Source organism: Chelonia mydas, chromosome 8 (genome assembly GCF_015237465.2).
Source record: "Chelonia mydas isolate rCheMyd1 chromosome 8, rCheMyd1.pri.v2, whole genome shotgun sequence".
NCBI classification, from domain to species: Eukaryota; Metazoa; Chordata; order Testudines; family Cheloniidae; genus Chelonia; species Chelonia mydas.
Genome location: NC_057854.1, coordinates 14,672,384 through 14,687,895, shown reverse-complemented (window position 1 = coordinate 14,687,895; position 15,512 = coordinate 14,672,384). Strand labels below are relative to the sequence as shown.

At 43.1% G+C, this 15,512-nt stretch overlaps 1 protein-coding gene across 7 annotated transcripts in view; it reads left to right on the top strand.

The window, feature by feature from the left end:
• P4HA2 (prolyl 4-hydroxylase subunit alpha 2) overlaps window positions 1-15,512 on the top strand; it is a 57,314-nt gene that overhangs the window by 15,741 nt on the left and 26,061 nt on the right. For all 7 annotated transcript variants that reach the window (XM_043520826.1, XM_037906828.2, XM_037906829.2 and 4 more), the window contains exons 2-6: window positions 1,982-2,081; window positions 4,439-4,535; window positions 7,050-7,201; window positions 9,904-10,041; window positions 14,716-14,955. In XM_043520826.1, the coding sequence (XP_043376761.1) occupies window positions 2,000-2,081; window positions 4,439-4,535; window positions 7,050-7,201; window positions 9,904-10,041; window positions 14,716-14,955 (709 nt within the window). In that variant the 5' untranslated portion in view covers window positions 1,982-1,999. The remainder of the gene's footprint in view (window positions 1-1,981; window positions 2,082-4,438; window positions 4,536-7,049; window positions 7,202-9,903; window positions 10,042-14,715; window positions 14,956-15,512) is intronic.

The following is a 15,512-nucleotide window of genomic DNA, read 5'->3' as shown; positions in this document are numbered from 1 at the left end:
TGGCATTTTCTCCTGGGTTTTTGCAGTAAGTGTGCAAATTTAAGTGACTCTGTCTTAGTCATTGCTTTTCTGTATAGTTGAAGGGGTATTGTATTTTCAAAGCAGGTTGTATTTGCAAACTATTTCATATCTGGAGTTAACCTTGACCAGATGGGGCACAAAAAGGAACAACTGCAAACAGGATAGTCCATAGCTTATGATGAGTCTAAAGGAACCCCCTTTTTAAAGGTAATTTTGAAGTCTATCGATCCTCAGAGTCTTTGCAATGAGCATGCTGGCTATGATAGGCATTTGTGGTCAGGAACACTCTGAGAACAGTCAGTTCCCAGAGAGACTTTCCTGCAGGATGACCTCCAGATTGCACATACAATACAGACTTCCACTGTGTTCAGTGGCCGGGATTCAACACCAATTTGACTGCAGCTCCTAGAGTGCCCTCCTGCAGGGTACTGGTCCTCCTAACCCACTTTCCCGCTGCCATTGGCCTTTCGGTCTGCTTTGGTTGCATACTGGTCCCCTCCCATATCCTCTGTCCTGCACTCCCTGGAAGACTGTGAGGGTAGTTTGGGCTTTTGCCTGCAGTGGGTCCTGCCCTGTTTTCCCACTTCGAGTGGTGGCACATCCTATGCAGGCAGCCTTCCCTACTATTCCTCAGCCGAACTCTGCCTGGGAGCTTCTGATTGTTGGGTGGGGAGAGGCTGGAAAGCAGCCATGCAGCTGGAGCAAGACAGGCTGGTAGTAGAGGGGTAGGTGAAGAGGGGCAGAGCGAATTCTCTCCACAAGCCTGCGAGGTGCATGCTTTACATGGGTGGGAAAAACAGACATGCAGAGGTTAAGAAGTTCACCAGTGAATCAAAGGCAAAGCCGATGCTCAAAATCATACAATGAAATCAAAGGGAGTTTTGCCATTTACTTTAGTGGGAGAAGTATCAGATCCTTAATCTCATGCAGAGGCCATTAGACTGCATCACTGAAGTCAAGAGAATTTGCTTTTGCTTTCATCAGAGCTAAAATTAGCTTCAGGTGTACAAAAATAAAACATCCTTATTTTAAATACTTGACTAGTACTTTTTTTTTTTTTTTAAATGATGCTTTTGCGGTCTTGAGTCCCAGTGCCCTGGAATAGGGATGAGAGCGAAAACTCCTTCCCAGGATACTGTTCTCCTTGAAGTGCACCTCTCCTATTGCTAACCCCCCACTCTTTTAATCCTGTTCTTGTTTAAAAAAATAAAAACTCCCTCCAGGTCTGGAATCTGTGTGACACTTGCTCTCATTTCCTTTCAGAGACAGGTGCATCTCCTCTGTGTCCTGCCTTATCTCTGGTTTCAGAGTAACAGCCGTGTTAGTCTTTATTCGTAAAAAGAAAAGGAGTACTTGTGGCACCTTAGAGACTAACCAGTTTATTTGAGCATGAGCTTTCGTGAGCTACAGCTCACTTCATCGGATGCATCCGATGAAGTGAGCTGTAGCTCACGAAAGCTCATGCTCAAATAAACTGGTTAGTCTCTAAGGTGCCACAAGTACTCCTTTTCTTTTTGCCTTATCTCTGTCATTATATAGAGCAAAGCATGGGGCAGTGCAGAACATTGCTACTGTAGAGTTTCCAGCAGAGATCGTGAGAGGGATGACAGCTATCATCCTGTTGGATGTATTTTTGAATAACAGAGTCTCTAAATTTGAGGCAGGGATTTTTGAGGAATGGGAGCTGCGGGAAGTGGTGCTGCTTCCCGCAGCTCCCACTGGCCGGGAACGGCGAACCGCGGCCCCTGGGAGCTGCAGGCGGCTGTGCCTGCAGATGGTCAATGTAAGCCCTGTCTCGCAGCCCGCCAGCAGATTACCCTGGAGGGCCGCAGGTTGCCCATCACTGACCTAGATCCTGTTTCTATGAAAATTAGGGATTCTTGACTCATCCTTATTAGGGTATCTGAGTGTTATTTGTACACAGGGTATTGAGTTTTTTTCCTCTCCGAATATCCTGCAGATCCCAACTTTATTGAAGATGAAGTCCTGGATACTGTCACTGCTGTTGACCTGCATTAGCTGCACATGGCACACACAAGCTGAATTTTTCACCTCTATAGGTAAGGAAAGAGTCAGTGCAAAATAACCTGATGTTGGAGCACAGTGTATAAAATTCTTTAGTGCACACAAAGAAGGTTCTCTTTTGGTAAGCCTCACACTGTAACCCTATCAGACAGGGTTTACATTAGAGAATGTTACACTATTGCAAGCCTAATGCAATTGTGTATAGCAGGATTTGCACTGGGGCCACTTACTCCCTCTAAGCCTCACCAGTGATGAGCAAACTGGTGCAGATTTCTCTCATGCAGACAGGGCCTCAGATTTGAATAAAACATGCAAAGGGAAAAGATGACTAATTCCTTGCTGTTAATTGGCATTGCGTATCTGTTCTGGCTTGAGTATGGCACTTAAACCTTATCCCTGAAGGTTTAATGCTAAATCACTGAGTAGCTAGGAAACCTTTTTAATTAAAAAAAACAAAACAAAACAACAACAAAAACAAAACCTCCTTACGTGTAAGAACTTCTTAGAATTGGGAGCCTGCTATGGTAGTTTTGAATAAAAAAAGAATGATGACTTCACATTAAATTTAACAATATGTAACAAAGCTTCATGGTAAATTTACTTTCATTTCTTGCCATATCATTATGACTGTTTCTCTCTCACCTCAATGACTACAATGACTACATCATTGCCCATCTTGAATAGATTGTTTTTGAAAAGTTCCATTTACAGACAGATAAAAATGAACCACAGGCAGGATTGACAATTGCTTCTGGTAAATCTGTACTCCCTGGTTTGAACTCCACACAGATGAAAAGTTACAGAATATGTTTTACCTGTATGATTAAAGTGGACTTTGTATACTATGGCTGAATTATTTCTGCTTCCCTCTCTTCAGTGTGACCTATGTTCTGCAATGAGAATTACTTAAAGCTGTTTTGCAACAGATGTCAATTACTGCACATGCTGGGTGCAAAAAGAGGGCAAAACTAAAATCATGTGATTTTCCCCCTCCCCCCCCCCAAACAAGTCTTTTCAAGTCCTCCTATAAATTGTCCAGTAAATTAATCAAAAATGTCACATAGAATAGCTGGAAACTTTGAAAACAATCAGACTAGTGATCCTAGCCCAGGCTGCTTTAGTTTCTTCTGTTTAATAGCCCTGTCTCAGTATACAGACGTCAGAACACTATTGCTTATGCAGGTAGATTGTTCAAAAGCACATCAGAGATTGAGAAGCACAAGTCCTATTAACTTTCAAGGGGACTTATGCTTCCGTATCTGTAATGCTGTACTGTGAATAGTGCTCAATATTCAATTGTGATTTTAATGGCTTCGAAATGATTTATGCCCCATTTAAATCAGTGGAGTTACACTGGATGGACATCATGCCTTGATTAGACTTCTGCTTTATTTTGTAAAATTCCTCATTTGGAAGAAAGCATATTGAGTCCCATACAGAACAGATTGCTCTAAGCTGCATTTAAATATCTGTGATGAAAATAGATAGAAACTTATTGTTGGTAGTCTTTTTTTTCTTGGCAGTTAAAGATAACTATTGATAGGCAGTTGCTGTGAATGACCTTCTCCTTGTCTTGTATTTCCCCATTTGCAAGTCTGACCCAGGCTGAACAGAACTCATTTCTGGATTTCACCTAGGGCTGCTGCTTAATTATGCTTCAGTCATAATTACTTAGTGATGCTGAAAAGAAATCTGCAGCTATATTTGTCAGTCTAATCAACTCATGCATGTGCGTGTTCAGCGTTGGTTGCCAAAAATCAAGGGCTTCTTATGTGTAAAACACAAAATGAAGTAAGATTTGTATACTAGCCATCTCCATTAGGAGACTTTCTGCACATCGGTTAGTCTGCGAGTGTTAGACTGTAAGTCTTTTATATTTGTTGTTTCCACAGTTACTATTTGCAAGCCACATACCAAGGAACTGTAATTCTAACTAGTGCATGTGGCATTCACTAATAAACTAGCACTATGACCTAATCTGTGTCCACATGCAGAGCAGATGCCATGGCAATTATTTTGACCACTAACTGTGTTGCTTCTAACTGTAATTGTGTCAGATCTCTTTTGACTGCACACAGGTGCAAGTAACTAATATTAAAATCATTCAAAGGCAATGAAGGGGTCACAGCAAAGTTCCTCCAGAAGACATTAAGACTGACATTTTCAAAGCCAACTAGAGGATTTGGACACCTGGTTTTAACAGGAATTCAGTTCCCAAACTCTAGGCTTTTCTCATTTTAGCCTCAAAGTAGTAAATTGCTTGAGCCTTTGTTGATTCTTCAAGCTGTTTTACTAGCCCTAGAGTGTCTGGGATGTTTCCCCTCTTCTGTGCCCATGGGAAAGGGTAGTCCCTTGTTTTACTTGTGTAGTAAAATTTCTCCTTCCATTGTAGGTCAGATGACAGACCTGATTTATGCAGAGAAAGATCTGGTGCAGTCTTTAAAGGAATATATTCAAGCAGAAGAATCTAAACTCTCTAAGATTAAAAGGTAAGGGGAAGGATTGCATAACAAATCTGCACTTCTCCATTATTTATATGTTGACTGTATAATATCACCTTTTCTCTCTCTCTCTCTCTCGCCACTGCTTTCCCCAGTGCCTGACCAAGGGAGAGGGATAAATAAGAGCAAGCAGGCTGAGGCTTATTCCAGCAAAAACAGGGGTGAGGGAGATCCCCGCTCTAGGTGTTCTTTTGGATCTTTATAGTACTCTCAAGTACTAGCAATGGCCAAGAGTGCATTTTCCATCAGTTGAGGTGTTGGAACTTTTCCTCTCTCAAGAAGACTCTGCCATAGTTATCTGGGCACCTCTCAGCTGGACTGTATCAACATGTTATGGTTGAGCTACCCTTGTAGACCACTCAGAAGCAGTAACCTTAAGGAAGAACATGGCAGGCTGCTTTTTTAGCAGGCCCACAATGAGCACTTTGCACCCATGTGTTCCATGCTGCACTGATTATATTTACTTCCAGTGCGGATCAAGGTGGCTTCTGATCTATAAATTCTGATATATTCTGGGCCCTGGCTGCCTCAGAAGCCACTTTTCTCCTTCTACATGGTCCTGACAGCTGAGATGTTCCTGCCAATCATCCCTGTTTAAATGTCCCTAAAAGTAGATTGTATGAATTTGTTACTATTCATCTATTTAAAAAAGAAAAAAGTAAGTTCACCCAGAGCATTGAGTGTTGGCATGTGTTTTCTGAATAGGGATTACAGCATCACAGATAGAGTAACAACACTCAGATAGTTCTGTAAAAGATTTAAAGCCATTTTTTCAGGGCTAGGTCTTAGAAATGTTATTCACCTATAATTGGGGACAGATTTTGTAAAGTGCTCAGAACTCAGCAGTTCCACTTATTCTCAATGGGAACTTCTGGGTGCTGAGAATTTATGAAAATCTTGCCACATCATTTAAGTGCTCCAATGGCTATTGAGCTCTCTTGAAAATCTGGCCATTAGGGGAAAAGTAATATACATCCCTTACAAGTTTTGAAATCCAGTCAATATATTTTCCTTTAAAGGGAGATGGTCAAGTCAGTTTAGATTTCAGGTGTAGGTTTTTGTTACAATGAGCTTTTGCATAAATGTCAGCAGAAATGTCTTTTGCATATGTTTTTAAATTTCAGTAGAAATAGTTAATTAAAAAAAAATTCCCCCACAGTGAATTCCCCCAAAGCTACTTAGATACTAATTATAGGCAAAAATGAAACTGCCGTATTGTGATAAAAATAAGGACCAGATTCTGCCACATTCACTCAAAGTGGTACTTTACTACTCAATTGGTCTCATTGGTTTCAGTGGAGCTGTTTACAAAGTAAGATACTACTCGACATGATTATCAAAATTTGGCCCTCCTTTTGTACAGCAAAACCCCCCAAACAATGTAAATAGTGAAAATTAAATTACTAAAATTGAAAGAATATGAAAAATCTGAAGAATGTTACTAGGAGCATGGGTAAAGTAATCTGCTTTGACGAGTACGTGGATTTTAATCTGACAGGATCTCTTTAAAGTATCTCTGAAGAATTAGTAGCTTTGGATTCCATTTTGAGCTGGAACATTATAATACACAGAAAATACATGAGCAACTTGGGGATAATTGCATAAATTTATACTAAATTATCTCTATGTCAGTTGGAAACATTATTACATTCGTGACCCCTCTGATTATGAAACTGCAAGCTTGCAAGTGGAAGCTTTTGGACTGTGCTCAAGGATCTTGCTTAGAGCAAAGCTCTTTTATTGTTCACTTTTTAGTTTTGCCTCGGTAGTGTGCTCAGTTCCCACTGCATATTGGAGAGAGAAATATGAAGCTCTGGTGCATGCGCAATGGTTCAGCTAAGAGATCAGATAAAGCAGGGGATGAGAGCACAACTGTAGCATTAGTGAAGTACCATATATCAGACTAAAATAAGAGTTCATCTATGACACTCAAAAGAATATTAGGACTCATCACTATCATTTTTTAATTTGCCAACTTACTTCTGCATGAGCGTATGATGGAACTATGTTCATTAACCTATTATTAGAAGAAAAGAATCCTAATAACTTGAAAAATTAAAGGGTCTGTCTTTCCATCTGTGTGCATGGATGACTCCCATAAGAGCCTAAACAGCTTTTGAAAAAGCAAACTGATTTTGTGGTGGTGATAATGAGACGTAAATGAGAGTGACTTTTTAAGAATTACAGTGTAGTTCATCTTGCACAATGTATCTTTTTCATAATTCAACATAATATAAATTGTTGGCTGAGACATTAATGCAAATAAGATTTGTGCCCAGTGGCCTTACAGGTAGGAAATATTTATATTTTGTTGCAGTTAAAAAAAATCAATTGTGCCATGATTCACCCTTACAGAGTTAAAAGTAAGTGGCTGGCTATATATAGCAAAGACAGCTGGCTATATATAGCAAAAGGAGCAATTCCTTTTTAGATGCGATGATAATAGAGAAGACATGCCTTCATAAAATTATCTCAGATTGAGACATACTATTCTTTTTCCAGCTGGGCTGAAAAAATGGATGCACTGACTATGAAATCAGCTTCCGACCCAGAAGGTTATCTTGCACACCCAGTAAATGCATATAAATTGGTGAAGCGTTTAAATACCGATTGGCTGGAATTAGAGAATCTAGTTCTTCAGGACTCAACAAGTGGTAAGGTGTTAAAGGGAAGAAAATAGTTTCTGTAACTTTGCTGCAACTCTGCTTTTTCCTTCCCCTGCTCATATACTGGAAATCTGCAGACTTAATTGTTGTGATTTCAGATACTGTTGCCTGAATTGTGTGAAACTTACAAACCAAGAAATAACTTATTGTTTACTGGCTACCGTTCACCACTTCCCAGCCCCCATTAGACATTTCCCTTTGGTCAATACCCTGATCGGTCCCAGAAGCAGTGCCATTAGTTTGATTATGGCAGAAGCCCTTCATGCTATTTTAGAACATCGGGCAGAGGGAAGAAGAATATGATATACCAAAAGGTCCAACTATTAGGACAATTTTTATTTAAAGCGTTTTTTTTTCTTGAGACTTCAGCTTTATAGGAAAGATCTTATTCCACTCAGTCTTCCCAATCTGTTTTTATTCTTTTTTCCCTTCTCAGCACTCAGTAGTGCTAGTCTTTGGTCTGCCTTGGCCTTTGGATCAGTAGATAGAAGGACTTAAGAATCAAACTCTGCTGCCCAGACTGGATCTCCAGAGGCTTCTGATCTGCTCCAACATAAACAGCTGGCAAACATTATAGAGTTAATGTCTATATATTTGTCTATTATTCATGAGTTTATCCTTCTAAAAATGTTCCATAGCTAACCCTGCTTCTTACTACATATTCTTCACAGAGAACCTGTCTTAATCTTGCTTCCTTAAGCTTAAACATTTTTTGTCAGTTTATTTTTATTGGACTTTCTGAAAGTGAAAGAAGAAAAGGAGGAAATATTTTTCTTTGAACTCGACTGCATGTTTTCTCTTTCCATTCTGCTTATGCTAAAAGTTTAGATGCTTTGAAGTCTGTCTGTTCAGCCAAGCGTTTTATAGCTGTCCTGGAACAAATACAATTATGAACTTTTCTAACAACTAGGTCACTAATTCCACTGAGCACTTACTCCTGTCTTTAATTTTGCTCTTAAAGATTTCCCTGTAATATTTTGTAAAATCAATACTATTGTGATTGATGTAACACTTAAAATTAAAATCAGAACTTTTGTTTTCTTCCCTTATTATTTTTTTTTTACAACCTTTCATATAATTTTAGATAGCTCAACACTTCAATTTATTTCCATAATACACTTAAAGTTCTTCCTTTATGCAAGCTATTTTGTTAGTTGCAAGTATCCCTTTAAAATGAATGCAGTGTGCTCTGCTGTTGATGTTGTATGAAAGAGGTGGGCAAACTATGGCCTGTGGGCCATATCCAGCCTGTGGGATCGTCCTGCCCGGCCCCTGAGCTCCTGGCCAGGGAGGCCAGCCCCCGGCCCCTCCCCTGCTGTCCCCCTTCCCCCGCAGCCACATCACCGCTTGCACCCCGCCCACCTCCCAGGCTTTCCAACAAGCCTGTCCTGCCACTCTGAGCGGCATGGTAAGGGGAAGTGGGGGGCAGTCAGGGGACGGGGGCGGTCGGATGGGGCGGAGGTTCGGGAAGGGGGGCAGTCAGGAGACAGGGAGCGGGGGGGTTGGATAGGGGGTAGGGTCTTGGGGGGTCCCACTAGGGGGGAGACAGGGAGCAGGGGGGGTTGGATAGGGGGTGGGGTCCTGGGGGGGCAGTTAGGGACGGGGGTCCTGGGAGGGGGCGGTCAGGGGACAAGAAGTGTGACGGGGGTGGATGGGTCAGGGGTCCCGGGGGGCCAGTCAGGGAGCAGGGGTGTGGATAGGGGCGGGGGGTCCCGGGAGGGGGTGGTCAGGGGACAAGGAGCGGGGAGGGTTGGATGGTTGGGGGGTTATGAGGGGGGCAGTCAGGGAGCAGGAAGTGGGAGGGGGCAGATAGGGGGCAGGGGCCAGGCTTTTTGGAGAGGCACAGCCTTCCCTACCCGACCCTCCATACTGTTTTGCAACCCTGATGTGGCCCTCGGGCCAAAAAGTTTGCCCACCCCTGTTGTATGATGTTGGTCCAGCCCTCTCTGTTTCATTGTTGCTATTAAGAAAACCCCAAATGAACAATTAACTTGTCAGAAAGTAAAGAAACTTAGGTCATTTTCACTCTTTGTTAGAGATGGGTTGAAGCAGTTGGAAAATACATAATCAGGCGTGAATCTCATCCCATGTACCAAACTAAAGTGAGATAAGTACTCAGTCTCTCCCCAAACACCCCCTTTGTGTCATCAATGGGATCTGGGACGGTCTGAGAGCCTCTTTTGGGTCATCTGAGGTCTTCACATCTCACAGAACTCCTATGGGTTAGCAGATGCTTGAAGTTCACAGAGTTTGGAGGCCTCCAGAGAATGCTGAGATCCTGCATCTGCCTTGGTGGAGTGTTGCCAAAGGAAAAGTGAGGGAGGATATTGTGGAAGCAGGAGGGATGTTAGGAAAAGGCATTATGGGAAAATAAAAATTATTAGGGTTAAGGCTATAATATCCATCGCCCTACTTTGTTAATGGTGCATCACACGAGAACTGAGCATCTTCTGTTAATGTCTCTCATTTGAGCTCATAAGCTTTGCCTTTAAACCAAAAGGTAAAGAACAAGACATGTATATAACTGAAGAGTCTGACGAGGGCTGTTTATGTTTAAATCTCAACTGTTTGATTCCCACTGAGGATGTGTTGCAAAACAAAACGCATGTTTCCAATCCTGGGCCAGTCTGGTATTGATTATATGCATATGAGTTGTGGAGTTAACTGTTTTCTTCTTTTTTAACTGAAAGGTTTTATCGCGAACCTCACAGTTCAACGTCAGCTCTTCCCAACTGAGGAGGACGAGACAGGCGCTGCTAAGGCTCTAATGCGTCTACAGGACACATATAGACTGGACCCTGAGACCATGTCTCAAGGGAGACTACCAGGTAATGCTACAGCAGCCTCCTCTGCTTTAAGATTCAGCTTGTATTGAAGAAGTGATTTTATTGACATGTTCATGATGGCAGCAGTTCAGGAGACTGGGCAAAAATTTCAAAAGCACCTGAGAATTTCCTTTTCAAAAGTCACTTAGAAGCACTTGCAAGCCTGAATCTCATAGAATCATAGAATATCAGGGTTGGAAGGGACCTCAGGAGGTCATCTAGTCCAACCGCCTGCTCAAAGCAGGACCGATCCCCGACTAAATCATACCAGCCAGGGCTTTGTCAAGCCTGACCTTAAAAACTTCTAGGGAAGGAGATTCCACCACCTCCCTAGGTAACGCATTCCAGTGTTTCACCACCCTCGCAGTGAAAAAGTTTTTCCTAATATCCAACCTAAATCTCCCCCACTGCAACTTGAGACCATTACTCCTCTTTCTGTCATCTGCTACCACTGAGAACAGTCTAGAGCCATCCTCTTTGGAACCCCCTTTCAGGTAGTTGAAAGCAGCTATCAAATCCCCCCTCATTCTTCTCTTCTGAAGACTAAACATCCCCAGTTCCCTCAGCCTCTCCTCATAAGTCATGTGTTCCAAACCCCTAATCATTTTTGTTGCCCTCCGCTGGACTCTTTCCAATTTTTTCACATCCTTCTTGTAGTGTGGGGCCCAAAACTGGACACACTACTCCAGATGAGGCCTCACCAATGTTGAATAGAGGGGAACGATCACGTCCCTCGATCTGCTGGCAATGCCCCTACTTATACATCCCAACATGCCACTGGCCTTCTTGGCAACAAGGGCACACTGTTGACTCATATCCAACTTCTCTTTTTCCACAGTATGCATCCGATGAAGTGAGCTGTAGCTCACGAAAGCTTATGCTCAAATAAATTGGTTAGTCTCTAAGGTGCCACAAGTACTCCTTTTCTTTTTGCAAATACAGACTAACACGGCTGTTACTCTGAAACTTCTCGTCCACTGTAACCCCTAGGTCCTTTTCTGCAGAACTGCTGCCGAGCCATTCGGTCCCTAGTCTGTAGCGGTGCATTGGATTCTTCCGTCCTAAGTGCAGGACTCTGCACTTGTCCTTGTTGAACCTCATCAGATTTCTTTTGGCCCAATCCTCCAATTTGTCTAGGTCCCTCTGTATCCTATCCCTACTCTCCAGTGTATCTACCACTCCTCCCAGTTTAGTGTCATCTGCAAACTTGCTGAGGGTGCAATCCACACCATCCTCCAGATCATTTATGAAGATATTGAACAAAACCGGCCCCAGGACCAACCCCTGGGGCACTCCACTTGATACCGGCTGCCAACTAGATATGGAGCCATTGATCGCTATCCGTTGAGCCCGACAATCTAGCCAGCTTTCTATCCACCAAATCTCTTTGAAAGTCGGCGGGATTTAGGCTCTTAAGTTATTTATTGCTCTTGAAAATGTTCCTCTTTAATTTGTCCCCTATTCAGAAAAGGATGGGTAGTGTTATGAAACCTTGTGTTGTATTTGTCTCCAATGGAATAAAATTCTGCACCAGTTAGCACATTCTGCACAAACTAAACAAATAATAAAGTGTTTTTAATGGAGTTTTGATTGAGCAGCTCATCAGCAGACATGGCAGGAATCCTTCCAGAAAATGGCTAAACAGTCTCATCTCTCTTCTGTTTATAGGTCTTATTATCATCAGTCAGTCATCGAGTGTTAGGCTCTGAGAATAAAATGAAAACTTTGGGAATCGGGACTTCTTACTGCCTTTCCACTTTTTAAAGGTCTTTAGTTTGTTAATTAACCTCTTTCAGTTGTGCTCAGCATTGGCCTAGCTCTGCTCTGCTGTGAGTTTTGCTGTTGTCTGCAGTGGGAACACAGTCTGGCCAGTTCTGAGCACTATTGATAATCCTTCTTTTCATCTAATATAATTTCTATATTAACACATCAGATAGTTAGTATAGTGTTTTATGGTATGTCTCCTTCTGACAGTGTCAGAAGTCCCAAGTTTAAATTTTCTGGGGGCCCTGGAGATAGATGTGCAAATTATACACAGAAGCTTAGAAGAACAGTGGAAAGTATCATGCGTTGTGTACTACTGGTTGCAAGTTGAAATTGGGTCTAATCCATTGCAGACCTTAATCTGTAGCTGGCCTTAACATCTGTGAACACAGACACGTGCAGTGAAATGACAAGTTTGTGAGTAATGGGGTATACTGGCCCTTTAAGACCAGGCTTCCCTATTCCAGGAATTCTGGAGCAAACAGGGGCTTGGAAATGATAGAGGGCAGGTGTTGGGAGACAGGAAGTGGCCTTAAGACGGGGTAGTTAGTATCTGAGACATAACTAGTTTACTGTTTCTTTATAGAACTGGGACCGGGAGCCTTGTGGTATACGGTGAGGATAGGCTTCCCCCTTGTCTACTCAATCAGTCAGTCACCAAACCAACCCTGACACCCTGGGCAGGCAGGAACAAAATAAAAGGGTCCCTGTTCTCACTGGGAAGAGGGAAGAAATAGAGACGGTCTGTTTGCCAGTGCACTGTCGAGTCCCAGGAGGACAAGGGATGACCCAGCATCTCCTTTCCAGGCGGTGCAAGGGGATGGCAACCCCACCACCCAGGAAACACAGGGCGGAAGGTCTTTTGTTATCAAGGTTCTTCTGTTTGAGAGCTCTATTTTTTGAAAGACTTTTATTGTCAGCCCTGCTGAAGCTGGACCAGTGAAAGTTAAAGGGCTTGCTGAGAGAGAAAGGGGGAAGGCCTTTAAGGCCATCACACAGTTCAAAATGGAGGTTTCCCAAATGTCTGAGAACTTGCTTCTTCTTGCATCCAGCTGTTAAATCAAACTAAGAGCAGCTAAAATTATCCTATATAATTGCTTAAAATTACTCTTCCCTGTAAGCAGCTACTGCCAAAGGGATGTTATTGGCTTGGCAGTGGGAGGAGATGACACGCTCACAATTAAGATAATGTCCATACTGTGAAAATGATTGAGAAATTCTGGTGGAAGGTTATGAATTTTGTTGCCACGAAAGCCTCAGGCCGCCATCCAGTCACATCCATAACATTTTATAAAGAAATTATTTTCACTAAGCCTAGGTGTGCAAGTGTAGCTACTGTCCCTAGTTTCTGTATGCATTCCCAGGGCAGCCATCTCCACCAAAGCCACATAATCTTTTCCAGCTGATTTTGAGAGCACAGTATATACAGCAGCAGCATAAATATGCCTTCTTGCACCGACTACACACATGTGGTGCTGAGAATGTGAGCCATCCTTATCGTGGTGTCAGATTTGTGCATACGTAGGTCACACAAGATGGCTTGTGTGTTATGTCTTTTAACTAGTGTCTTCAGTGACTTGTAGAAATAGATTTGTGTGGGCACAAACTCTTGCTTTACTTTCAAAAGAAAATGCTAATTACCATAATTGGAGCCCCATCCTGCCATTATTATTGTAGTAGCTAAAGACTAGAAACAGGGGTTAGGTTCTCATTGATACTGTAGTCGCTGTACAAGCAAATACACAGAGATAGCCTTTGCCCCGGAGAGCTCACAATGAGAGGAAGGATGGCTTGGTGGGCAGGGTCTTAGGCTGGGACTTGGTAAACCTGGGTTAAATTCCTTGCTCTGCTACAGACTTCCTGTGTGACAATGAGCAGGTCACCTAGGGCAGCGATTCTCAGATTAGGGGTGCCGCTTGTTCAGGGAAAGCACCTGGCGGGCCAGGCCGGTTTGTTTACCTGCCGCCTCCGCAGGTTTGACCGATTGCGGCTCCCACTGGCTGCAGTTCGCCGCTCCAGGCCAATGGGGGCTGCGGGAAGGGTGGCCAGCACATCCGTCAGCCCGCGCCGCTTCCCGCAGCCCCCATTGGCCTGGAGCAGCGAACCGCGGCCAGTGGGAGCCGCGATCAGCCAAACCTGCGGACACGCCAGGTAAACAAACTGGCCCGGCCTGCCAGGGGCTTTCCCTGAACAAGCTGCTCCCCTGGTTTGAGAACCGCTGACCTAGGGCATGTCTACACTGTTCTAAAACCCACGACAGCAAGTCTCAGAGCCCAGGTCTGCAGGCTTGTGCTGTGGCGCTAAAAATAAATGTGTAGACATTGCAGCTGGGGCTGGAGCACAGACCCTGAAGCCCACCCCTCATCCTGGGATTCAGAGCCCAAGCTCCAGCCCAGGCCCAAACATCTACACAGCTGTTTTTAGTTCTGTAGCACGAGCCCAAGTCTCTCAGCTCCGAGCCTCACTGCTGCTTGCTGTGTAGTCAGTCGTACCCATAGTCTCTCTGTGCCACGGTTCCCAATCTGTGAAATGGAATAATAGCACTTCCCTGCCTTACAGCGGTGTAGTGAGGAGAACCACATTAATGATTATGTAGTGCTCAGATATGCTTTTTGGAGTCAGGTAAGTATCATAGATGGAAAATAAGCTAGAGCTCACAATCTTATTTGTATACAAAACTCCCATTTACTTCCATAGGAAATAAACACATGGAGCTATGTCAGGATATGACCCTTAACTCTTTCATATAAATGGAGTTTGGTGAGTGGTAGAGGATCTGAAATCTTGGCAGGGTGTCCCCTTTTAAAAACCTTTTCAAACGAGGTCAGTATTTACAAATATCTCCCAGCCAAAAATATTTTCACTCAAGATTTGCAAAGAGCACTTATAGTTTGTTTTATTTTCTAAATTTAGGAACAAAATACAGATCATCTTTGACAGTGGACGACTGCTTTGGCATGGGAAAGATTGCTTACAATGAAGGAGATTACTATCATACGGTGCTGTGGATGCAGCAGGCATTGAAGCAGCACGATGAAGGGGAAGATGCAGCCATCACCAAAGTGGAGATCCTGGACTATCTCAGCTTTGCTGTCTTCCAGTTCGGTGACTTACACAGGGCCGTGGAGCTCACCAGGCGCCTGATTTCTCTCGGTGAGAAGTACAAATGATTCATTTTTCTAAAGCCAGGGAGGAATGAGGTGTACCGTAGGTGGCAGTGCCAAGAACACCCTTGCTCCAATCAGCACAACAGCATTTACGGAGAAATGTCCTACCCTGTGACACACAATAACATAAATATTGGGTACTACAGCCTGTTTGTATAGAAAGCCCTCTTCAAAAGGTGTCCTACAATTCATGCAAAGCTGACCCCAAAGGCAAACACACGCCTGACATGATGCAGCGTCAATCATGTGTACTGTCTGTCATGGAAAGAGGCTTTTTGTTGTTAGTGGCGGAAGTTTGTATTGTCTGAGGCCTTTCTCTCCATATTCGACTGACTCTCAGGATGCTGTTTTCTCTACTAAATCCTACCAACTTCTCTGCTTCATTACTAGATGGTTTTTAATGTTTCTTTATGCCAAAAGAAAAGGCTTTTGCCTACAGGTTTTCAAGGGACTGGATTTTTCAAATCCTTAAATGAACTTGGTCTAATTAGGCTTTTAAAAAGCACTGTCTTTAGCTCATAGCAGATCAACTTTCATTTCTTC